At 43.4% G+C, this 27,579-nt stretch overlaps 1 protein-coding gene across 3 annotated transcripts in view; it reads right to left on the bottom strand.

The window, feature by feature from the left end:
- Positions 1–27,579, bottom strand: part of mettl16 (methyltransferase like 16) — a 121,445-nt gene that overhangs the window by 9,521 nt on the left and 84,345 nt on the right. For all 3 annotated transcript variants that reach the window (XM_033045650.1, XM_033045653.1, XM_033045652.1), the window contains 2 exons: positions 21,662–21,731; positions 20,618–20,707 (listed from right to left, as the gene is read on the bottom strand). In XM_033045650.1, coding sequence (XP_032901541.1) covers positions 20,618–20,707; positions 21,662–21,731 — 160 coding nt within the window. The remainder of the gene's footprint in view (positions 1–20,617; positions 20,708–21,661; positions 21,732–27,579) is intronic.

Below are 27,579 nucleotides of genomic sequence, written 5' to 3'. Positions count from 1 at the left end.
CCCTTGGGTTTCGGCCCGAAACGTTGCCTATTTCCTTCGCCCCATAGATGCTGCCGCACCCGCTGACTTTATCCAGCACTTTTGTCTACCTGATGGTCGTTGGGAAGTTCCATTATCCCACTTTGGCTTCCATTCCCTGCACACGAGGGACAATTTTACAGAGGCCAATTAAGCTACGAACCTGCACATCTTTGGGATGCGGCAGGAAACCGGAGTACTCGGGGGAAACGCAAGTGGTCACACGGAGAACGTGCAAACTTCAAGTAGACAGCACCTGAAGTCAGGGTCGAAGCTGCGTCTCAGGCCCGGTGAGGCAACGCACTGGAAGAACTGCGCCAGTTGATTCAGTATCGCTTGGCAACCAGAATTTAGTTCCTATCTTCCAAATTATATTTTGGTGGGGATGCACTACCGTGGTTTTGCACTAGAACAGTACATCAGAAAAGGGTGATGCAATTTCATGTCACATTGGTAATCCATCCAACATTAAGGTCATAAGTGATGGGAGTTGAATTATGCCATTCGGCCCATCAAGTCTACTCCGCACTTTAATCATGGCTGATCTATCTCTCCCTCCTAATCCCATTCACCTGCCTTCTCCCCATAACCTCCGACACCTGTACTAATCAAGAATCTATCTATCTCTGCCTTAAAAATATCCACTGACTTGGCCTCCACAGCCTTCCGTGGCAAAGAATTCCACAGATTCACCACCCACTGACTAAATAAATTTCTCCTCATCTCCTTCCTAAAAGAACACCCTTTAATTCTGAGGCTGTGACCTCTAGTCCTAGACTCTCCCACTTGTAGAAACATTCTCTCCACATCCACTCTATCCAACCCCATTTTATATTCTGTTCATATCCTCATCAACTCCCCCATGGACTATATTACTCACACTTGGGGCACATTACAGAGGCCAATTAAACCACCATCTTGTACATCTTTGGGATGTGGGAGGAAGCTGGAGCTGCTGGAGGAAACCCACACGGTCACAGGGAGAACATGCAAACTCCACACAGACAGCAGCTGAGGTATGGATTGAATCTGGGTGTCTGGAGCTGTGAAGCATCAGCTCCACTAACTGCAGCACTGTGCAAGCATATCAGTAGGAGGTCAACGTACTTGGACTGCCTCCTCAGTTCTTCTTTTTGGGTTAAAAGTAAGGATTGAACCCGATTAGCATCCATAATAATATTTCAATGTAACTTGTGATATTAAAAAAACGCCGAGGTGTATCAAAGCGAAACAATAATGGACATACACAAGGACAATCTACTTTCCAAAAGACATATAAGAAACTTCCAGATATGAAACTTCTCATAGGCCAGGTATCACAATAAGATTCAGTCTGATTGAGCTGATCTGTATTAAACCATTAACATGTTAAGATAATGAATCTTGAGGTTTTTAAACAAATCTGTCGAACATATGGGACAAACTTCAATGTAATTTAATTAGTTCAGTTTAGTTTATTGCCACATGTACCAAGGTACAGTGAAAAGCTTTTGTTGCGTGCTAACCAGTCAGCGGACAGACTGTACGTGAATACATTTGAGCCATCAACAGTGTACAGATACAGGATAAAGGGAATAATGATTAGTGCAAGATAAAATCCAGTAAAGTCCGATTAAAGATAGTCCGAGGGTCTCCAATGAGGAAGATAGATGCTCTCTAGTTGTTGATAGGATGGTTCATGAATTAAATCATGAAAGACAGACACAAAAAGCTGGAGTAACTCAGGCAGCATATATCTCGTTTCCCTTTTCCCCGACTCTCAGTCTGAAGAAGTGTCTGAACCCGAAACAACACATATTCCTCTTCTCCAGAGATGCTGCCTGACCCGCTGAGTTATTCCAGCATCTTCGGTTTAAAGCAACATCTGCAGTTCCTTCCAGAAACCAAAATGTAGAAAAATGGCCTTTATTAAAATCTGACAATGTGCACTTTAACCACATGTGATTTTTTTTCTATTACAAATCTCAAATTGTGGAGTACAGAGGCAAATAAATAAATGATGGGCCTTTATCCCAAACATTATGGAGAAGCACTGTATAAGCTAGCATCTTCAGTTCTTTACCTCTCCAGTCTTAAAATGTGTGTTATATTACGATCTTTAATAGCCAGCGCTCGATTCCTTTGACAGGAACTATTGTTGAGTTTCCCCTGTGATAAATAAACTTTTAATTGTGTAGTACTGATTTCATGGTCTTTTTTTGCCCACAAAAAAAAGCCACAATTAAGGTTCTGGCCAGTAGAGGGCCTCATGTTCAAGCCTTTATACTTGAGAAAGACAAAAAAAAATCAGTTCGCTCAGAAGAAGCAATTGTTATTATCCAAAACAATATTGTACGTCGATTGTGAAAATGACTCTGCATTATCTTCATTAACAATATTGTCTGTGGAAATTCAGCAACAAGTCGGCACAGTGGCACAGCGGGTAGAGCTGCAGCCTCACAGTAACAGAGAACCAGGTTCGATCCTGACCTCGGGTGCTGTCTGTGTGGAGATTACACATTCTCCCTGTGTGTGACCGCATGGGTTTCCTCTGAGTGCACCGCTTTCCTCCAACATCCCGAAGAAAAGCTGGTTTATAGGTTAATTGGCCTCTAAAATTGCCCCTGGTATGTAGGAAGTGGATGTGAAACATAAAACTAGTGTGAATGGGTGAATGATGGCCGACATGGACTCAGTGGGCCTAAGAGTCTGTTTCCATGCTGTATCTTTCAATCAATCAAGACCATGTCATCAGGTCAGCTAGCTGAATTCAGCTATTGTTTTTAAAAGACATCCCAGCAACGTGTAGGTTAAGCAGTGATTGTGTACTCTTGGTATAATACTTGCTAGAAATAGTAGAGTGTAACAGTGGCGCAGCAGTAGAGTTGCTTCCTTACAGCGCCAGGGCACCAGGTTCGATCCTGACTATTGGTGTCGTCTGTATGGAGTTTGTACATTCTCCCTGTGACCGCATGGGTTTCCTCCGGGTGCTCTGGTTCCCTCCCACGCTCCAAAGACCTACAGGTCTGTAGGTTAATTGGCTTTGGTAAAAATTGTAAATTGTCCCTATGTAGGATAGTGCTAGTATTCGGGATGATCGCTGGTCGGCGCGGACCCGGTGGGCTGAAGGGCCTGTTTCCATGTTGAATCTCTAAAGTCTCGCCATGGTACAGTGCAGTTAATGTAAATTTGAATTACAATTACAAATTGCAAATTACAATTACAAAGGACATTTATTATCACATACACCAATTGGTGTAGTGAAATTTGACTTGCCATTGCAGCACACGAATAAAGATAAGACACAACATTAAAGAATTTAACAATAAACATAGAAACATCCCCCCACAATGGTTACCACTGTGGGGGAAGGCAGCAAAGTCCAGTCCCGTCGTCCCCTGTTCACCCATAGTCGGGCCTATTGTGGCCTCCGCAGTCGCCGTTACGGCAGCCTTAATTCATTACTCTCAGCATTAATTCATTCTCAGCAATTAATGCTGAGAATTAATTTTCTATAAGATATTCTACTCAAATTAATGTTTCGCACCAGAGTTTTCTTTGTAAAACTGGTTAGGTTTTCACTGAAGAAAGAAGGCATTGGGTAATAAAACTACAAGTCAGGTTGTTTGTTCACACATATCTTTAACCATCCCCTCAAGGAACTCCTTTGCCACGTGTGCTCATATAATTCTGCAGAAGCTGCTGCTTGGTATGATGTCAGTGGTAGCTCAGTAAACAAAGTGGTGTTGCTGTCTCCAGAGACCCTGTATTCTACCAAAGGAGGCAGAAGAACACTGGAAAATAGGAGCAATGTTGGCCTCCAGCCCTTCCAGCTTGTCCTGCCGTTCAATATGATCATGGCTGATCTCTGCTGGATTTCACTTCTCTGCCAGTTCTCCACAGCCCTCAATTCCTTGCTCTTTCAGATATTTATTTATTCTCTCCTTGAATATAATGAATGATCTTGCTTCCACCCCACTCAGGGGCAGAGATTTACTCCCCTCTGAGGGAATAAATTGCTGTGCACTTCAGATTGTAGATTTATTTTTAGATTTTAGCGATACAGGATGGGCCAAACTATCAGCTGCACCACTATGCCACGCTGATTAATATTGTATTCACATACAATTTGTATTTTAGTTTTGTTGTCCTAAAAAGCTGTTCAGTTTGTTATGGAGACTTTGATTAAACGTGGGGTATGAATTTTCCTTTCTTGGCTATTCTAATATACAATGATTTAGTTTAGAGAAACAGTGTGGAACAGGCCCTTCGGCCCACTGTCCACGCCAACCAATGATCACCCATACATGAGTTCTATCCTACTCATGAGGGACAATTTTCAGAAGTTAGTTAATCTATAAACCTGCACGTCTTTGGAATGTGGGAGGAAACCAGAGCACCCGGGGGGAAACCCACACGGGCACAGCGAGAACGTGCAAACTCCACAAAGACAGCACCCGTAATCAGGATTGAATCTGGGTCTCTGGCGCTGAAAGGCAGCAACTCTACCACTGTCAGTTTTAAATGACTGGCATTTTATTTTGTGGCTATTGACAGCACTTTCCTTAAGTGAAGAGGATTTTCTGGCCTTCCACGAACTAAAGAGCCATAACTCTCCGTGCAAGTCAGCAAAGCGGTTTGCATTTAGTACACTATTTTTGCAGTATTGCATCATTCCCACAGTCCGCGCAAATTACAGATTAGGCTGTAAACAAAATGTGAGACGTGTCTTTATTTTGTCTTCTTTTTATAAATGTCATGGTCATAAAGGGAATGTATTATTAGTCAAGAATGAAGCACAAGTCATTTCAAGAATGCCTGCGTCAGATGTAACACAGAGGTACAGAGGAATGTTTCTGTGTCTAACCCATCCAACCAACTGAGGCAATGTCTCAATACAAATAATCAGTACATTAATGGTATTACTGTTTAATTGCCCACAGAATCTAGAACGTTGGAGGTCTTATTGACAGGGCATTATCCACACATGGAAACAGATCGAGTGCCAAAAATTTGTTGCTTAATGCTGGGGTTTGGGAAGAGGAAAAGTGTTCATTTTATTGAATTAGCTCATATTTACTCTGTGTGCAGAATGGAACTACAGATGCTGGTTTATACCGAAGATAGACACAAAATGCTAGAGTAACTCAGCGGGTTAGGCAGCATTACTGGAGATAAAGGATGGGTGATGTTTCATAGAAACATAGACAATAGGTGCAGGAGTAGGCCATTTGGCTCTTCGAGCCAGCACCACCATTTAATATGATCATGGCTGATCATCCAAAATTAGTACCCTGTTCCTGCTTTCTCCCCATATCCCTTGATTCCGTTAGCCCTAAGAGCTATATCTAACTCTCTCTTGAATACATTCAGTGAATTGGCTTCCGGTGCCTTCCGTGGCAGAGAATTCCACACATTCACAACTCTCTGGGTGAAAAATGTTTTTCATCATCTCAGTCCTAAGGCCTGCCCCTTATTCTTAAACTGTGACCCCTAGTTCTGGACTCCCACAACATCGGGAACATGTTTCCTGCATCTAGCCTATCCAATCCCTTAAGAATTTTATATGTTTCTATAAGATCCTCTCTCATCCTTCTAAATTCCGGTGAATATAAGCCCAGTCGATCCATTCTTTCATTATATGTCAGTCCCGCCACCCTGGGAATTAACCTTGCACTCCCTCAATAGCAAGAATGTCCTTCCTCAAATTAGGAGACCAAAACTGCACACAATACTCCAGGTGTGGTCTCACCAGGGTCCTGTACAACCGCAGTAGGACCTCCTTGCTCCTATACTCAAATCCTCTTGTTAAGTAAGGCCAACATGCCATTTGCTTTCTTCACTGCCTGCTGTACCTGCATGCTTACTTTCAGTGACTGATGTACAAGGACACCCAGGTCTTGTTACACCTCACCTTTTTCTAATCTGACACCATTCAGATAATAATCTGTCTTCTTGTTCTTGCCACCATAGTGGATAACCTCACATTTATCCTCATTATACGGCATCTGCCATGCATCTGCCCACTCACCCGACCTGTCCAAGTCACCCTGTAGCCTCATAGCATCTCCTGTCATCCGCAAACTTGGAGATTTTACATTTAATTCCTTTGTCTAAATCGTTAATTTATATTGTAAATAACTGGGGTCTCAGCACTGAACCCCACTAGTCACTGCCTGCCATCCTGAAAAGGACCCATTTATTTTCTTACTCTTTTCTTCCTACTCTTAGCTTCTTGTCTGCCAACCAGTTCTCTAACCATGCCAATACCCTACCCCAATACCATGTGCTCTGATTTTGTGTGGGACCTTGTCAAAGGCTTTTTGAAAGTCCAGATACACTACATCCACTGGCTCTCCCTTATCCATTCTACTTGTTACATAATCAAAAAATTCCAGAAGATTAGTCAAGCATGATTTCTCCTACATAAATCCATGCTGACTTTGACCGATCCTGTCACTGCTTTCCAAATGCGATGTTATTACATCTTTAATAATCGACTCAAACATCTTCCCCACTACCGATGTAAGGTTAACTGGTCTATAAAACGCTGTTTTCTCCCTCCCTCCTTTCTTAAAAAGTGGGGTTACATGAGCTACCCTCCAATCCACAGGAACTAATCCAGAATCTATAGAACATTGGAAAATGATCACCAATACATCCACAATTTCTAGGACCACCTCATTGTGTATTCTGGGATGCAGACCATCAGGCCCTGGGGATTAATCTGCCTTCAGTCCCAACAGTTTACCTAACACCATTTCCTGACTAATGTGGATTTCCTTCAGTTCCTCCCTCCCGCTAGATCCTCGGCCCCCTGGTATTTCTGGGAGATTATTTGTGTCTTCCTTCGTGAAGACAGAACCAAAGTACTTGTTTAACTGGTCTGCCATTTCCGTGTTTCACCGGGTCGGGACCCTTCTTCAGACTAAAAGAAGGGTCCCGACCTGAAACGTCACCCAATCCTCTTTCTCCAGGGATGCTGCCTGACCCGCTGTGTTACTCCAGTACTTTGTGACTATCTTAATATTTACTCCAATTCTGTCTACTAATTTAGTTTAGCGTAGAGATACAATGTGGAAATAGGGACTTTGGCCCACCGAGACCGCACTGACCAACAATCACCTGTATGCTAGTTCCATCCTACACACTAGGGACAACTTACAGAAGCCAATTAACCTACAAACCTGAATGTCCTTGAAATGTTGGAGGAAACTGGAGCACCTAGAGAAAACCCACTTGGTCACGGGGAGAACGTACAAACTCGTATAGACAGCATCTGTAGTCTGCATCGAACCCGGGTCTCTGGCACTGTAAGGCTGTAACTCCACCGTTTGCTGCGCCATTGTGCCACCCCAACCACCCTTACTTATCACTGGGAAGGATTTGCTCGTTCAAACATACTGGATAGATACCATATCCTCCTTAAATTAACCTACTTATTTAAAATATTCAGCTACAATGGAATTTAGTACAAACTAAGCATATTTCTATAGCACCTTGGACCGAAGCTGAATATAGATCTGCTTCTTAATGCACTATAAAGGCCCAGGAACGGATGAAAAAGAGGAAATCAATATTCTCTTTATACTCTGAAAATAAGAGCATCACCAGCAAAACCAACGTCTCGTCCATGCCTTAATTGCTCCTGTAAAAGTGATGGTGTTGTTACATTTTTAGACCTTGTGGAGCTACCAGTGAGTTCTCGTGACTATTTTCAGTGTAATATTATATCATATCAGAATACTAATATTAAGGATGTCATATACTCCTTTTCAAAATAGTTTTCTAGCGGTGAAATGTTGATTACAATGTTGGTCAGGTCATAGAACAGATTGGAAGCTGTGGTAATTCTGCAACATCTAAGCAGCTAAAATATCCTAGCTGTACCTTCCTGTAATATTACAACACACCAGAGGATATTCACCACATCTGCTGTTTTATGCATTCTTAAGATATGACACTAACAGCCCCACACAAAAAGATCTGCAGAAAATCAGGCACTTGGAAGATACTAAAGGGCACCACTTGTGTTAATATGTGGGGATGAAAGTAAATAAAGTAATAAATAAAGTATTCACGAAGCGAGCAGCACACTGAACCAGCAGCACCAGAATCATAGCATCGCACAAAAACAGATTACTTGGCACATCGAGTCTGCACTGATGGCTTTCTCTGCTCAAGTCAGCCATTCTCTCAATCATTGCCCAGAGGTAGCATAGAGAAAGCAGGGACACTGCAACAGGACTTGGATAGGTTGGGAGAGTTGGCAGAGAAATGGCTGATGGAATATAGTATAGCAAAGTGTGGAGTTATCCATTTTGGTAGTAGGAATAAAGGCGTAGATTATTTTCGAAATGGGGAGAGAATCCGGAAATCGGAGGTGCAAAGGGACTTGGGAGTGCTGGTGCGGGATCCCCAAAAAGTTAATCTGCAAGTCGAATCAGTAGTAAAGAAAGCAAACATAATGCTAGCATTTATTTCGAGGGCTTGTAAGCAAAACCAGGGATGTAATGCTGGGGCTCTATAAGGTGTTGGTCAGGCCCTATTTGGAATATTGTGAGCAATTTTGGGCACCATATCTGAGGAAGGATGTGCTGGCTCAGGAGAGGGTCCAGTGGAGGTTTACAAGAATGATCCCAGGAATGAGTGGGTTGAGCGTATGAGCATATGATGAGCGTTTGATGGCAGTGGGCCTGAACTCGCTGGAGTTTAGAAGAATGAGAGGGGACCTCATTGAAATGTACAGAATAGTGAAGCGCTTGGATAGTGTTGGTGTGGAGAGGATGTTTCCACTAGTGGGAGAATCTAGAACTAGAGGTTATAACCTCAGAATTAAAGGACATTCTTTTAGGAAGGAGATGAGGAGTAATTTCTTTACTCAGACTGTGGTGAATCTGAGGAATTCTTTCCACAGAAGGCTGCGGAGGCCAAGTTAATGGATATTTTTAAGGCAGAGATAGATAGATTCTTGATTAGTACAGGTGTCAGAGGTTATGGGGAGAAGGCAGGAGATTGGGGTTGTGAGGGAGAGATAGATCAGCCATGATTGAGTGGTGGAGTAGACTTGATGGGCCGAATGGCCAAATTCTGAGCTTATGAACTACAATCATGTTGAATAAGAGTCCCAACCTGAAATGTCACCCATCCATGTGCCCAAGGAAATGCTGCCTTGATGGGCTGAATGGCCTAATTCTGCTCCTATCACTTATGATCTTATGAACTATAATATCCCATTTTACCTTGCAGCCTATCAAATTCCTTTAAAAAAAGTTATCAATTAAGCATTACATTTTAGATTGAGGCTAATCTTCATGTAAGAATTATTTTCTATTTCCCTCTTTAATTGTTTCAGTGTTTCTTTGTGCCTTCTTGTTACTATGTCAGTTCAGCTTAGTTTATTGTCACGTGCACTGAGGTACAGAAAAGTTTTTGTTGCGTGCTAACCAGTCAGCAGAAAGACAATACATGATTACAATCGATCCATTTATCCACATTATATAATAGTGTATATTTGTATCCCATCACCACAAAGCTACACATAATTTTCAAAACCCCCAACGCCTCAAGAGTTCAGACCTTAGCCTTCCTTCTGTGAGGTGTTGCACTTAAGAACGTCAAATGCAAGGGGAAAGCATACCAGTAATGGCAAGCCCCTTAACACCATTATTGCACAGAGGGATCTTGGCATCCAAGTCCATGCTCACTGAAGGTGGCAACACAAGTAGATAGAGCGGTGAAGAAGGCATAAGGGATGCTTGCCTTCATCGTAGGGGCATTGAGTATTAGAGTCAAGAAGTCATGTTGCAGTATTGTAGGACTTTGGTTATTGTGGTTATTTGCAGTATTGTGTACATTCTGGTCGTTCCGTTACAGGAAGGAAGTGGAGGCTTGGGAGAAGGTGCGGATGAGGATTATCAAAATGCTGCCTGGATTAGAATGTATTAGCTGCAAGGAGACATTGGACCAACTTGGATCGATGTGAGGCATAACGCTGAAGGGAGACTTGATGGGAGTATACAAAATGATGAGAGACATAGACAGGGTAGAGTGTCAGAAACTTCCTCGGGTAGCAACATCAAAGACTGGAGGGCATAGCTTTAAGGCGAGATGGGCAGAATTTAAAGGAGATGTGTGGGGGAAGTTTTTTTTTGGGTGGTGGGTGCCTGGAATGTGTTGCCGGGGGTGGTGGTGGAGGCAGATACGATAGTGACGTTGAAGAAGCTCTTAGGTAGGCACATAGATATGCAGGAAATGGACGGATATGGATCATGTGCAGGCACATGAGATTATTTTATCTTGGTATCATGTTCAGCCCAGACATTCTGGGCCAAAGGGCCTGTACTTGTGCTGGACTTTTGAATGTTCTATATAATCCTACGCGTATACAAGTAACGCTGTGGCATAGCCTTCTGAACTGCCTCATTCTGCCCTTGATATTTCACATCAGCCTTTTGGAGGAAGCCAACATGACCAGAATCACTACCACAATATTGCAGCACCAACTTCGATGGACTGGCCATGTCATCCACATGTCCATCTCCCTAAACAGATCCTGTACACTCAACTGAAGGAAGGTCGGCGAGCCCCCGGCGGGCTAAAGAAAAGCTTCAAGGACAACATCAAGAACATTTTGAAAAATTCCACATCATATCGAGCAACTGGGAACAAATTGCACTGGACGGGCGTTCCTGGAGGAAATCCGTGCAGGAAGGAGCTGCACATCGTGAAACGGCGCTACGCCGTGTCGCAGACAAAGCGACAGCACCGTAAGGAGAGAGAGAAGGGGGCCCGACTACAAACCATCGCCAGTCTCCACTGCCTAAGTTGCACCAAGTTGTGTGGATCGCGGATCGGCCTCTACAGACATCTGCAGACCCACAGGTAGACGACCCTATGTAGAGGAGAGGACAGTCATACTCGTTTCGAGTGACCGCCGATGATGACTATTCCACAATGAAAGACAGATGACAGGGAAAATAAGACTTTTTACACAAGGTGGTGAAAGTCCATCACAAAGTAAGTGGTATGTGACAAGACGATAATCTCAATATCAGGCCATTGAAATCCGACTTTTGGCCTTGCCACCGCTGGAAATCTTCCAGTGCGGCTCACATGGTTTTTCATAACAATTGATTTTCCAGCACCCTTGGTTCCAGAGCATTGCTGGATTATCTGTTTTACTGGACCGCCAGAGGCCACTGCTGACAGGAGTCCAATGGCCGTCCAGGCCGCCGAGGGGCCAAGATACCGACCCGAAAAGTCAGCCTCAGAAGTCGGCTATGGGAACGGATCTGCCGGCTCCGGTTTGACCATCGTTCCAGACAAGATAAACTACTCTCAAGTACCTGCGCATGATCCATATCCCTCCACTCCCTGCATATTGTCCCCATCTGCAGGTGGGAAAATTCGACCCGCCGATCAGCCACGGAAGTCCCGATGAGGTTGCGATCAGCCGCCTCACCCGGCCTAGGTGCCACATGTTCGGGGGAACTTCTGGTGGGGATTTCAAATGACCTGTTGTAATTTTGGCCGGATTAAGCACCAGTTGCCAGACAAATCGATGGTGGACCTGAACTAAAACCATCAATGGCCGATTAATACCTTGGCTTTTCACATACACTCCCAGTGAAAGTATGAGGAAAATATTCAAATATTCTATTGTCAAACTGTCTCAAAATGGTTCACACAGTTAATTATTTTTTCACACAGTTGTCTCTGAACTGTAAAGATGATGATGTGGAAAAATAATTGCACCACTCTGCACCTGCAGTATCGGATAAAATAGCACGGTGATTACTGACTGGCTAATTGGAGGATGTTATGGATAGTTTTAGCTCGTTGACGAGTACAGGCCTGAACACTGAGCTCCTGGCTCCTCTTCAAACAGGACTTATTTTTAACTTGAACTCGAACCTGAAACTTCGTGAGTGGTTTGGGGCGGGTCGGAGTCTGTTTGCTTGCAACGGGCGCAAGACTCAGGTAATCTTGGCAGAGGGGGAAAAAAAGAGATTTTCCAAAACAAACAAATCAACTGCTACTGTTGATTCACTACTAACGTATCTCCTTTTGTTTCCAGTCCCATGAAAGATAATACAGCACGAAATTTCAGCCACTGGCCATATAAAGGGGTAAGTAAACTAGGCCAATTTTTCTGCCTAACTTGCTCCTTTTCTTTTGTGTTTCTTGGCAGCCGGTCCTGATTCTGGGTCTTCAGGAGGTGACTGGGTCAAAGGAGGAGAAAAAAAATCCCCCTGAGAAGATTACTAATCGCAGTGCACATCAACTGCTACGCTGCGTGGAACTGTTGCTGGGTTACTGCGAATCAGAAACCACCAGCGCACTGGTAGCAGGTTAAGTGCATCTAATGGAAGGCTAGGGAATGCATTATTAACAACATGCTGTTATCCAGAGTGACAAATGTCAGCGTCTTCTCTGTTTTGATATGTTTATTAATGCCAAAAACATAATTGTACTCAATGCTCTGTGCCCAATGAACAGGATAACTGCTACCCTGATTTTAAATAAGTTCATACATTCAAAAACATTTTTGAAGTAGCTTTTTAATTAAATCAGCAACTGCCTTGATTTTCAATCTTCGAATCTGAGACCCAACTCACTGGGTGCTCTCATTCATATCGGAAAATCATTAGTGTTGCTGCTTCCCGCCCACCCTTAGACTTTATTTAATGCTTCCTCTAATTATCAAAACATCATACATCTTTCGAACCACTTGACACATTTAGACTTTGGTCATTTTTTTCTCTTCGTAACACTGAATGAACAAAATTACTAAACATCTCATCTTTCTCTACCCAAGGATAGAGACTCACTTCGTCTGAGGGCTTTTCCTGTAGAGATATGTCTGGTAGATATTGCTACGTCAAGGTCACTTCACCAGCCATCTAATTCACTTTAAGCCTTGTGTAATGCTTAGATATCAATCAGGGTCCAAACTAACAAGGACTTATGTTCCCAGACAGCAGCTGGAGTCCCTAATTTCCAACAATTACATGTCCAAACTACCCCATTAAAAGAGGATCTATGTTGACAAGGTCTTAACAATGACAAACATACTTTTTTTTTTAACTTCTAGATGTACCGAAATGGGGGGGGGGGGGAGAAAAGAGTACCTAAAGAAAACCTCATTAATTTGCAAACCAGTTAATATGTATCAGCTGGTGTGTCACTGCTGCTCCAGACTGTGCAACACAAACATTAACAAGCCACAGAATCCCACGCTGTGCCCAAGGGGGAACACGGTAACAGGCAGACATACCCCGGGAGGGTTCTCTCTGTAACTGGGGAAGCTGCTGGAAAAACAGTACTTGCCAAGCAACACATAAACTACTGTGAACCTTAATGCTATTGCAAAACTCCAGGAAGAGAAGTAACAGGAGCAAAAGATATACCGGGTTATACAGCATATATATATACTGTATAACCCGGTATATATATATATATGTATTTACATATATATACATATATATATACAGTATATATATATACTGTATACTCATATATATATATATACTGTATACTCATATATATATATACTGTATATATCGACACAAAATGATGAAGTAACTCAGCGAGACAAGCAGCATCTCTGGAGAGAATGCCTATCCCACTGAGTTACTCCAGCATTTTGTGTTTATCTTCGATTTAAACCAGCATCTGCAGTTCTTTCCTACATATATCTATATCAAGTTCAAGTTCAAGTGAGTTTATTGTCATGTGTCCCTGTATAGGACAATGAAATTCTTGCTTTGCTTAAGCACACAGAAAATAGTATGCATTTACTACAAAACAAATAAATGTGTCCATATACCATGATATAAATATATACACACACATGAATAAATAAACTGGTAAAGTGCAAATAACAGAAAGTGGTTATTAATAATCAGAGTTTTGTCCGAGCCAGGTTTAATAGCCTGATGGCTGTGGGGAAGTAGCTATTCCTGAACCTGGTTGTTGCAGTCTTCAGGCTCCTGTACCTTCTACCTGAAGGTAGCAGGGAGTCGAGTGTGTGGCCGGGATGGTGTGGGTCTTTGATGATACTGCCAACCTTTTTGAGGCAGCGACTGCGATAAATCCCCTCGATGGAAGGAAGGTCAGAGCCGATGATGGACTGGGCAGTGTTTACTACTTTTTGTAGTCTTTTCCTCTCCAGGGCGCTCAATTTGCCAAACCAAGCCACGATGCAACCGGTCAGTATGCTCTCGACTGTGCACATGTAGAAGTTAGAGAGAGTCTTCCTTGACAATCCGACTCTCCGTAATCTTCTCAGGAAGTATCTATCTATATATTAAAGCTCTGTGGCTGTGTGTGTGTGTGTGTGTGTGGCTGGCCGGGTGTATGTCAGATTCTATTTTATATTTAGTTTTTGGCCTTTGATTCCTTGCTCGGCCAAAACCACATGCTCAAATTTCGTCATTTTTTCAATTTCGGTAGAGATTTCACTTTTACATTCTCAGTTCCACTCCTCATTAAATTTTGTCATGATTAAGTACACATTTTAAAATAAAAACCTACCCCCCCCTCCCCCCCAAAATTTCAAAATGTTTTAAAAAACAGCTCTCACCCATAGAATGTTGGTGAACGTTCCATCGTGTGATGTCACGATGCCATCCCTCACAGATGTGCAATCAGAATCATAGAATCATAGAAAGTAGGTGCGAGAGTAGACCACCAGGTCCGTCGAGCCCGCACCGCCATTCACTCATGGCTGAACACCAAACAGACACACTTACCCACAAACAGTAGACACAAGACACAGAACACAAGACACTACCCTCCCCTTTATACCGCTATCACCCCTCTCCACCCCAAGAACCGCGTGATCTCCTGGGGGAGGCAAAAAACCGGATAAAAACCCAGGTCCAATTCGGGAAAAAAATCCGGGAAATTCCTCTCCGACCCCAATCCAGGCGATCGACACTTGTCCAGGAGATCACTCAGGTCTACTATACTAACCATACCTAGGTCCATATCCCTGCCCTCTCCCCGTAGCCCCTTATCCCCTTGGCAGCTAAAAAAACATCTATTTTTGACTTAAATATATTTAACGTGATGGATCTCATTTATATATGCCTTTGCACCAGCCCCAGCCCCAGCACCCCCCCCCCCCTCCCCCGCAGCCTGTGTCGAAGCGCGTTATCACATGTGTGGGAATAGAGAAAGAGGATTGGGGTGATAGGGAATGGGAAACAGATGGACTGCCCCTACCCCTCCCCCTCCCACTCTCCCCCCACCCCTCTCCCCCTCCCTCATCTCGCTCCTCCCCTCCCTCCCCCACCCCCCTCCTCCACATCTCGCTCCCCCTCCCCATCCCTCTCCTCCCCCTCCCCATCCCTCTCCTCCCCCTCCCCACCCCTCTCTCCTCCCCCTCTCCATCTCCCTCTCCTCACCCCTCTCCCTCTCCTCCTCCCACCCCATCCCTCTCTCCCCCACCCCCCTTCCCTCTCCCCCACAACCCTTCCCTCTCCCCCAACCCATTCTTTCTCTCCCCCACCACCTTCCCCCTCCCTCCACTCTTCTCCCTCTCTCCCCTACCCCATCTCCCTCCTCCCCTCCCTCCCCACCTCACTCCCCCTCCCCTCCCCTCCCCTCTCTCCCCACCCCATTCCCTCTCTACCCCACCCCTTCCCTCTCCACCCCGCCCCCTTCCCCCTACCCCTCTGTCCCACTTCCACCACTCCCCCTACCCCTCCCTCCCCACTCTTCCACTTCTCTCCCCCTTACCCCAGACCTCTCCCTCTCTCACCCCTCTCTCTCCCCTCCCTCCCCTCTCCCCCACCCCTTCCCCCTACCCCTCTGTCCCTCTTCCACCACTCCCCCTACCCCTCCCTCCCCACTCTCCCACTTCTCTCCCCCTTACCCCACCCCTCTCTCTCTCCCTCCCTTCCCTCTCCCACCCCACTCTTCCCCCTCTCTCCGCTCTCCCCCTCCCTCCATACTCTTCCCCCTCTCTCCCCCCTACCCCTCTCCCCCTCCCTACACACTCTTCCCCCTCTCCCTCCTCCCCTACCACCCCCTCACCCACCCCTCTTCACCCCCCCCACCCCCTTCCCCTCTCTCTTGCACCACTCCCCGCTACCCCTCTCCCACCCCCCTACCCCTCTCCCCCCCATTCCTGCCCTCCCCGCTCTCCACCTACTCCCCACTCTCCTCCCCCTCCCCATCCCCCTCTCTCTCCCCCTACCCCGCTCTCCTCTCCCTCCCAAATCTCTCCCGTTTCCTCCTCCCCCTCTCCCCACCCCATCTCCCTCTCCCCCCACCTGTGTGTTTGGTGGTTGTTAGTGTGAGTGTGATGCCGCAGCCCCCCCCCCCCCCCACCCCCACCCGCAAATGCGCGTTGGGGAAACAGACCCAACGGGTCTGCACTTGGTCTAGTATATATATATATATATATATATATATATATATATATATATATATATGTAGGTATGTATACACATACTAAACGCTTTTTTCTCGTTTATTATATTGTTCACCGTGTACTATGTTTACATATTCTGTTGTGCTGCAGCAAGTAAGAATTTCATTGCTCTATCCGGAACATATGACAATAAAACACTTAACTCTTAAGAAATGTTTAGAAATGTCCATCATTCTACAATGAGTACACTAAATAATCCATATGGTAGCTAAATTATCATTATTCTACATTGGAGTATGCATTACACAATTTAAAAAGAATGGTAGCTAAAAATACCCAACAGACCTTGGATAAATCTAAAAATGCTCACAGTAATTGTTTTCTTTCATAGAACAATCCTGCATAATCAAGGATGAGTCTCACTCTCGTCACTCCCTCTTCCATCAGGCAAGAGGTACAGAAGTGTGAAAACGCACACCTTCAGATTCAGGGATACACAGTTTCTTCCCAGCTGTTGTCAGGCAACTGAACCATCCTATCACCAACGAGAGAGCGGTTCTGAGCTACTATTCACCTCCCTGGAGACAGGCTATCTTTAATCAGACTTTACCTTGCACTAAACATTATTCCCTTTATCATGTATCGGTACACTGTATATGGCTCGATTGTAACCACTGACTGGTTAGCACGCAACAAAAGCTTTTTCACTGTACCTTGGCACACGTGACAATAAACTAAGCTAACAGTACAGCACAGAAACAGACCCATCGGCACATATTGTCCATGCCGAACATGATGCCAAGACCAAACCCTATCTGCCTGCACATAGCCAATATCCCTCCATTCCCTGCATATTCATGTGTCTATCTAAAAGTCACTTAAACACCACTATCGTATCTGCCTCCTCCACCATACCCTTACATCGCATTCCAGGCACTCACCACCCTCTGTGTAAAAAACTTGCCCCAAACATCTCCTTTAAACTTTGCCCTCTTGTCTTAAAGCTATGCCCTCTAGTATTTAATATTTCTATCCTGGGAAAAAGTTCTGACTCTCTATCTAGACCCCACTGAAGAAACCTATTGGCAACAAAATTGAATAACTTATTTACAATACTTTGTGGCATTTTGGGAATGAGGTTAAAATCTGGAAACTTATATGCCACGTCTGTTTTGCTGCAATTGAGTTTGAAATTGCATTAAAATGCTGTTTGGAGGGAGGATGGCTGTGCCCATGTGCATTGGCTGAGAGATGGAATTAACAAAGAACAACTTTGCTTCATGTTCCAATTGCTGGATTACACTGCATTATATGGAGCTGAAAGGTCCTTGGTTCAAACCTCGATATGCTTCAGATATTAAATCAGTGCCAAGATGGCAATGGGATGTGGTAAAATAAAATAATAGTATCCCGAGACAAGTTCTCCAATGACCTGTTACAAATCTGCTGGTGTGAATATTATTAGGTTGTGATGCCGCTATCATATCTAGAATAGGAGGCTGGTCCTTCAGCCCAACGGGTTTGTGCTGTCAAGCGATCACCCCGTACACTAGCACTATCCTACACACTAGGAACAATTTACCATTTACCAAAGCCAATTAACCTACAAACCTGTACATCTTTGGAGTGTGGGAGGAAACCGGAGCACCTGGAGAAAACCCACGCGGTCACAGGGTGAATGTGCAAATTCCGTACAGGCGGCAAAGTCAGTCAGGATTGAACCCGAGATTCTGGAGCTGTAAGGAAGAAACTCTACAGCTGTCCCATCGTGCCACCCATGAGACCCTGTGCTATGTGGAGAGGGAGCTGGAGGACTACTACAGTACAGTCTATGTTTGATGCTTTCAATAGAAAAAAGGAAAAAAAGTGAAAATGAATTAAAAAATGTACATAGAGGTAGTCAGTTAATATTGTGAACAAAGGACGAAACAAAATGTCAAGAGATTCTTACAAATTCCAAGGCTAATTAAAAATAAGGCTTTAGTGCTCCATCAACATCCCTATTTGTCTTTTCCCAATTGCCCGAGGAACCTTATGAAGGATAATGAAGTTACGTGATTGATTGGAGACAGATGAAGCCTTACAAAAAAATGAAACCCCCAGCCTAAGGCAACTTTGATCATCTCTTACACTAAAGTGTGGTCACCCTCTATTTTTAAAACTAAATATGCACAAAAAAATCTAAATTATTAACGAGCCTTTGGAGAAAACGGTATATTGAATTGTGAATGCATCAGAAATTTAGGTTTCCTGCAAAACCCATCCTCTACTCAAATGACACAACATCTGGAAGAACAGGGGAAAGTGAAATTGAATAGGGAAAGATCGCTAGTGGCAAATCGCAAATTACAACACCCTGAAAGTATGAAATAAGTACTGTGTTAGACCATGTCACTATATATGTTAGCCATATGTCCAACTGACAGTAACCTCAGATATAATAATGTTCATTGCTCCCTGTGCTCAGTCTAATGAAAATGTAACTCTGAATTAAATTGACTCCATTACAACATGGATAGTGGCATCCCCATGGTCATACACGCCTTTGTTAATAAAAGTGAAGTTTATCCCATCAGGTTTTGAAATGGAAAATTGTAATTTATTTCTGAACAAGGGATAACAGCCCAGCTAGAAGTGGCATTGTTTATTGCACACGACAATCAAAGTAAATCTTGCAGGTAAAACACAAATAAATAACTGAATTTGAAAGAATTGAAACATATAAGATTGTTAAGGGCTTGGACACGCTAGAGGCAGGAAACATGTTCCTGATGTTGGGGGAGTCCAGAACCAGGGGCCACAGTTTAAGAATAAGGAGTAAGCCATTTAGAACGGAGACGAGGAAACACTTTTTCTCACAGAGAGTTGTGAGTCTGTGGAATTCTCTGCCTCAGAGGGCGGTGGAGGCAGGTTCTCTGGATGCTTTCAAGAGAGAGCTAGATAGGGCTCTGAAAAATTGTGGAGTCAGGGGATATGGGGCGAAGGCAGGCTCGGGGTACTGATTAAGGATGATCAGCCATGATCACATTAAATGGCGGTGCTGGCTCAAAGGGCCGAATGGCCTACTCTTTCACCTATTGTCTATTGTCTGTTGTCTAACTGATAGAAATAAACCAGAGCATTAAAAATGTCTGGACTTTGAAAGAATGAATTTGAAGAAAGCTGCACTAAATACCCCAAATTACCATTTAGAAATACAAATGCATATGAGTGAAATTCATATTTGCTCATCAGAAAATTTGGATAAGGAGGGATTATGACACATAAATGTCAGATTTAAAGATACAAAATCACAATCTCAACTTCACAATTTTCAAAAAGATGAAACAGAACTTCACAGCATGGGTCAATGTAATTTATCTTCTACCAATCTGAAAGAGCTATCTCACTTCCAATTTAACCTTATAATTATAAGGTTTCCAATGAAAAGGTTGGCTGCAGTGGCCATTTTCCAAAGGCATAGTCTGGTTGGTAGTTCACTAGTTTAGGTGCAAATGCTCAGTCCCTCTAACCCAGCAGTTCAGCCTTGTTGGATTTAAAAGTTGGTTTAGATGGCCAGTCAATCCATTGTTATTCTAGACATTTTGCTAAGAGTGTCAGATGAGACCAGGATTCACATCTATTTATTCTCCCCTCCAGGTACATATAATTGTTTTCTGTTATATTCTGTGATGCGCAGTGGGATATTTTTCTACATTACAAATATGACACAAATGCCAGTAATCATTGTACCACACAACCCTACACATCCCATTTGCCAGCTCCTTATAGTGGCTTCCTGTATTAACAAAACACACAAAACATAATTAAGTACTCCCTGACAATTCCCGAAACAGGTTTGCAATTGCCGATATATTTAAACGTTGAAGCTGAAAAATTAAAAGATCATATATCTACAATTCAAATTTATATTTACACTCTCTATTGATTTAATAATATAATTCTATTCACTTCAACGAGACCAAGACTCATTCAGTGAACCAGAACTGATAATCTTGACCCACAACTGCAGCAGGTTCGACATTCAATGGCAACAGAATTATTTTCCATAGATAAAGCTGCAGCTTGGAAGTGCGAGGTAATATTATTCCATCCTGCGGAGCACACATTTAAACTCCACTTTAATGAAGTTGGTAGGATTATGGAAATATTTGCTCCGTCTGTAATCTTTCATTTTATTTTAAATTGGAATAGAAGATTGAAGACTGATTATATCTCAGTGTATGCAATACTTACAGGCATAATTACATCCTCATAAAAACTCCAGGCCAAAGCCCACCTCATGGTTCGTCCTTGACAGAATTCAGTGTGGGTGACTTTAGGGACCTGGGGTGACATACAGCAGGTGCTTAGACACAAAAAACAAAAGCTTGACTGATTGTCTATTAACAGATGCATTTGCCCCATGGCTGCCAATTTTGGTTACGTCAATCAATGACAAATTCAGTGAAATGGTGCAAACTCAATACCAAAGTGAGCACTATTTAGCGCGAGATCACCATCATTTAGCTCCCCCCCCCCCCCCAAATACAATTTTATTGCTGCATGCACATAAAGGAAAATATCACCCAAAGGAGATCAAATGCCTTCAATCTGTCAATTTAAATTATTCACTCTCAATTCCTGGGGTGGCTATTTTTTTAATTAAATTTGTTCTGCACATTGGCTCATTAATGGTGCAGATCCTTCCACAACCATTGGGATCAGAACTTCATTATTTTTAAATATCTCCTGTTTGGAAATTGAAATTATTCAATGTCAAACATTAACCCAATTGTGAAATCAGGAAGAAAAAAAAACCTTCACCCTGGCCTCTGCCACTTACTAGGAGTGGGCACTTTGGAGTCTAACCAATTAGTTTGTGTTTTGGAAAATAGCTTTGCTTTCAATGGTTTTACTTCCGATAGCTCAACAGAGGACAAGCCGCTTGGTGAAGCTGTAAAGGTGAATCGATGCCCAATGAATTAAGTCTCAATAGCTAGTGAATACTTCACTCTTTCTCACAAGATGCATAATGTACTTCGTATAATGGATCGTCAACTTACACAAATTGTTTTGGGAACTCTAAATTGTAAAGATAAGCTTAACAAAAAGACTTTCCCCCCCAAAATAACAGCTTAATAATCTCAATGCAGGACAACCATTATAAATCTGCCAAATTCTCGAATGTCACATGCATACAAAGTTTCATTTCAATGGCTAAGCAGAACGGTGGCTAGAATTATCTTAAGAATTATAACCCAAGCTCGTTTTTGTTCCGCTTTCCCATTCAGCTCTTACCCCTTGTTGCTGAAGTTCTTCTTTCAATGGAACCAAGCTGCATTTCTTTCCCAACATACAGCTGTACCACCTTGAAAAGGAAAACAAGAATCAGATTGGCACTGCGATCCAATGAACCCCAAGAGCTTGCAAGACATGTAATTTTGAATGTACAGAGCAATATTCACATCAATTATTATATGACAATTCCCTGCCATCCTTATGACCTTTATATACATTGCATGAATAGATTGGTCGCCAGACATGTCACTAATTCGCACTCTTCAGGAAATGGCATTGCAAATGGTTTGGTCAGGCCAGCTCAGAAACAACGTTGAGGAAGCAGCCAGATTGACTGGGATCAAAATATATGGGGCATCGTGACGGAGAACACGGGACAATATGGCAACCGCGTCAAGGGAGGTCCTGAGCCGATGGGACCTGGGGAGCCCCTGGGCCGACATGGTGGGCTCAGAACAAGGGCTGGGGGAGTGTGTCGAATAAAGATGCAAGGGACGTTGCGACAGTGCTGACCGAGAACTGGATACATGGTAAGAACCGAGCCAAAGGAACCCTGAGCCATTGTGGTGACAATGTTGGGAGCCCTTGGGCTGACATGGTGATAGTGCTGGGGAGCTGACGCCAAGAACTGATGTCACCTTCCTCTCAGCTAACAAAGTACCATTCTACATTTTCTTGATCATCGTCCCTTTGTTCTGCGTTTTCACACCTTACCCTTCCATATCTCTATGTCTCCCTCTCCCCTGACTCTCAGTCTGAAGAAGGGTCTCGACCCGAAGCGTCACCCATTCCTTCTCTCCAGAGATGCTGCCTGTCCCGCTGAGTTACTCAATAATTTTGTGTCTATCTAGAACTGGACACTGTGTAACCCCAGCCAAATCAGTGGTTGGAAGGAACTGCAGTTGCTGCTTTATACCGAAGATACACTCAAAAGTGCTGGAGTAACTCAGCGGGTCAGGCATCATCTCTGGAGAAAAGGAATAGGTGACGTTTCGGGTTGGAACCTTTCTTCAGACCCTGACCAGCTTGTTTTTTTGGAGGTCCTTGTGTTGTGCTCTGTTGTGTTGTGTTGTGTTGTGTTGTGTTGTGTTGTGTTGTGTTGTGTTGTGTTGTGTTGTGTTGTGTTGTGTTGTGCTGTGTTGTGTTGTGTTGGGCCATACACTCATCTCCCCACTACCTTCAGGTAGAAGGTACAGGAGCCTAAAGACTGCAACGACCAGGTTCAGGAACAGCTTCTTCCCCACAGCCATCAGGCTATTAAACTCGGCTCGGCCAAAACTCTGAACATTAATAGCCAATAATCTGTTTATTTGCACTTTATCAGTTTAATTATTCATGTGTGTATATATTTATGCAATGGTATATGGACACACTGATCTGTTCTGTAGTCATGCCTACTATATTCTGGTGTGCTAAAGCAAAGCAAGAATTTCATTGTCCTATCAGGGACACGTGACAATAAAACTCTCGCCTTTGGCTACAGAGTCCAGAATCCCATCTGCAAATCGATCATTTTCTCAGCCAGTCTTTATATGCTATCATATAACCATATAACAATTACAGCACGGAAACAGGCCATCTCGGCCCTTCAAGTCCGTGCAGAACACTTATTTTCCCCAATCGCAGAAAAACATTTATTAACGTTTTCACCACACTTTCCACGAGCAAAAAATGGACACCAAGCAATTTAGCTAAACTATCAGCAGGTAATTAACATTTTCCAGTAACGAGCAAAGATTATAGAGCAGAGCAAGATGCGTCACTCTGCGAAAAAAGCGTAGTATGACATGGGTATGACACAACGCCATTTTATTGAGCAGCAATTTACAATAATATTAATAAAATGTACAATAATATTAACTAAATATGTGAAGTGATCGATTATATATAACACACTGTTCCCTACAACACTGATTACACCAAAGATAATAGAGCAGATCAATCTTTGGAACGGATTACACCAAAGATACTAGAAGAGCATTGCCCGCTGCCTCGGGAGCGCTGACGCTTGAGGCTCTCCCGCCGGCCGCCTTCATCTGGTATCGGGGGGACCAAGAATCAGTCCTGGATCAACTCAGGAGTGGAGGAAACCTCCTCTTCCCCCAAAGATACTAGAGGAGCCTCTACTATCTTTGCTTTTCCCTGCGACCTGATGTAAGAGCAGATTTGATAACTGTGGAGTCCGTCCCCACTACCAAAGATGTCGCGTTTAGCATAAACAAATGGCGGCCGTGACGTTCCGTCACGTACTACACGTCAGCCCATTGGATTTCGGAGGAGTGGTCTATCTTGCTCTGCTCTATAATCTTTGTCTTTGCCTTACCTATTGTACTTGAGTTTGACTTGATTGTATTTATGTACAGTATTATCTGAACTGATTGGATAGCATGCAGAACAAAGCTTTTCACTGTACCTCAATACATGTGACAATAATAAACCAAAACATAAAGCATGTAACTCTGGCTGAGCTGAGCATTATAGCAGTGATACATTTCACAAACCAGCATATGGAACACAGTGAATTGTAACAGAATTCTCAGTTGTAGGTGGCTGTCATGCCACCTTTACATTCTACTCTAATGAAAGGTCAGAGATACAAATCTTGCCTGTTTCATCCATTTTGCTGAGAAACTGTACGTTCTGCTTGTTCCTTAAAAGCTGACAAGCAGGAAAAACTGTGAATGGACATAAGGGACTGCAATGTTGGAATCTAGAGCAAAAAACACAGTGCTGGAGCAACTCAGCACATCAGGCAGCGTCAATGATGAGTTTCTCCAGCACTTTGTTTTTGCTCAAAACTGGACAAGTCTTTCCCCATTCTATATTTTTGTAAGGACTCCCAGTTTTGTAATTCTACTTGTAAGCTCTTTGCTTAAACTATTACAGCTATCAACGTATATGTGGCTTTCATTGCAATTAAGTGGGGTTGAAAGCTGTAAATTCTTGCAAAATGTTACATTTCACTGTTGTCAAGTCAATTTTCCCCCCTTTATTTTCTCATTGCATCTATTAAAGGTTTTGACTCCTCACTGCCAGACCTTTAGTCAATTTGCTTTCTGGTATCTCATCTAATTAGTAATTCTCGTGTGAGGGTTGATTGTATTGGCAACTGTAGGTACAACCGGGGCAAATCCAATCCGGGTCCTGTCCAGTGTACACGTAACACACTAACAGTTGTGAGAAATGGCTGGAGATTAGGAATAATTACTGTAGCTATTATTTCTATCCTAAGGGTTACCATCAACCCACTTAACCTAGCATGTACAAATCAAATGTAGATTCTAGATCTGAGTCTCAGCTACATGTTGTAAAAATTACTTGAAAGCATAGTGGAACAATATTTGAAGCATAGAAAGCTACTGGTCCATGAGTGGAAAGCAGGATTGTATGATTATTGTTTAAGAAGGAACTGCAGATGCTGGAAAATCGAAGGTAGACAAAAATGCTGGAGAAACTCAGCGGGTGAGGCAGCATCTATGGAGCGAAGGAAATAGGCAACGTTTCGTCCCGAAACGTTGCCTATTTCCTTCGCTCCATAGATGCCGCCTCACCCGCTGAGTTTCTCCAGCATTTTTGTCTACCTTGTATGATTATTTATTGATTATTCTATCAAGAGTGCCAGTAAGGATATGCTGAGCGAAATGATTGCCTTTTGTGCTATAAACCTCTGCAGCTCTCTGTCATGCACAATGTATAAAACGTAGGGTGCAGGGTATAATACTGATGAAATGCAAAATGAGGCGGCACAGCAGAACTGCTGCCTCACTCACAATGCCAGGGACCTAGTCACAGGAAGAAGGTGCATATTGCACCCAGACATCGCCAACCCAGGTCAGGATTGAACCCGGGTCTCTGCCGCTGTGAGGCAGCAACTCTACCAGCTGCGCCACTGTGCCACCTTTCAACTTTGTTGCCGAATTTCACGAATGATGTGTTGATCAATGGGAGATGACTCTACGGGAAGTGGATATAAGGAGACGATTAACAAGTACAGAGGAATTGCTAGAGCTTACAAAAATGGCACAGCAGAGGTGATATTTCTGTAATCCTAGTCAAATTGGTCCTATCGGGCTTCATTTAATATTAAAAATGCCATCCAAGACAGCTGGAGTTTGTTTTAATTTAAACTTTAAATGTTACGTGATCCTTCATCAGTTTCTCCTGGGTGCTCATGTTCTCCCTCGCTTGCCAGCGACGTACTAGTTACTAGGTTAATTGGCTGTTGTAAATTGCCCCAGTATAGGTTGGTGGTGGGAGAATTAGGATGGCGGGTACTGATTGATCAAGGGATGGTATGTCCCCTCTCTCAGCATGTCTGCTCTGTTAGACTACCATCTCCCCGTGAAGTGTCTGTTACTAAAGTGTGCCTGGTTATAAAATTTCAGTCAACGGAGAGTTTACTGTATTATTTACTTTGTTTAACTAAAATTGTTGGATAATTCAAATTACAACTCTTTAATCCAACTTTATATAATTGACAGCACTCGTTACCAAAGATTATAGAGCAGAGCAAGATAGACCACTCCTCCGAAATCCAATGGGCTGACGTGTAGTACGTGACGGAACGTCACGGCCGCCATTTGTTTATGCTAAACGCGACATCTTTGGTAGTGGGGACGGACTCCACAGTTATCAAATCTGCTCTTACATCAGGTCGCAGGGAAAAGCAAAGATAGTAGAGGCTCCTCTAGTATCTTTGGGGGAAGAGGAGGTTTCCTCCACTCCTGAGTTGATCCAGGACTGATTCTCGGTCCCCCCGATACCAGATGAAGGCGGCCGGCGGGAGAGCCTCAAGCGTCAGCGCTCCCGAGGCAGCGGGCAATGCTCTTCTAGTATCTTTGGTGTAATCCGTTCCAAAGATTGATCTGCTCTATTATCTTTGGTGTAATCAGTGTTGTAGGGAACAGTGTGTTATATATAATCGATCACTTCACATATTTAGTTAATATTATTGTACATTTTATTAATATTATTGTAAATTGCTGCTCAATAAAATGGCGTTGTGTCATACCCATGTCATACTACGCTTTTTTCGCAGAGTGACGCATCTTGCTCTGCTCTATAATCTTTGGGCAAAGATACAGAGTGCAGAATAGTTTGCAGCTTTGTAGCGTATCAGTTTCGTAGACAAAGTCCAATGTCCTCAACAAGGTAGAGGTGAATTGGACAGGGCCCTAGCTTAAGGTACAGAAGCCTGATAACAGAGGGGATGATGTGGAAAAAAGGAACTGCAGATGCTGATTTACAAAAAAAGAAACAAAGTGTTGTAGCATCTCTGGAGAACATAGATAGGTGACATTTCAGGCTGGGACCTTTCGTCAGACCCGAAATGTCACTTATCCATGTTCTCCAGAGATGCTGCCTGATCTGCTGAGTTACTACATGTTATGTCTTATATTTAACAGAGAGGAAGAAGCTGTCCCTGAGTCTGGTCGTGCGCATTTTCAAGTTTCTGTATCTTCTGCCAGGCAGGTGCAGGGAGAAGGAGGAATGCCTGGGAGTGGAGCAAGTCTTTGGTTATGTTGGCTGCTTTTCTGAGGCAGTGGGAAGTGTAAATGGAGTGGATGGTGGGGAGTCTGGTTTGTGTGATGGATTGGGCTAAATCTACAACACTGGGCAATTTCCTGTGCTCTGCTGTTCCTAAACCAAGCTGTGGTGCTACCTGGCAGTGTGCTCTCCATGGTGCATCTACAGAAGCTTTCCAGTGCAAAACAAAATGTAGTCTTTGCATGGCATCCAGTAGCGAAACTTCTCTGATGTTGGCTCTAAATGAAGAAATAGTCTTAGAATTCAACGGATAAGTTTAAAAAAAAACCCCACAGGGGAATACTATGGGACCTGATCTTAGCATACTATGGAACATTGTCTTAGCATCATGTCCGGCACAAATTTCGTGGGCCAAATGGCCTGGTCTTATG

This window comes from Amblyraja radiata, chromosome 28 (genome assembly GCF_010909765.2).
Source record: "Amblyraja radiata isolate CabotCenter1 chromosome 28, sAmbRad1.1.pri, whole genome shotgun sequence".
NCBI classification, from domain to species: Eukaryota; Metazoa; Chordata; class Chondrichthyes; order Rajiformes; family Rajidae; genus Amblyraja; species Amblyraja radiata.
Note: the sequence above shows the minus strand (reverse complement) of the source record. Positions and strands in the feature narration are given on the sequence as shown.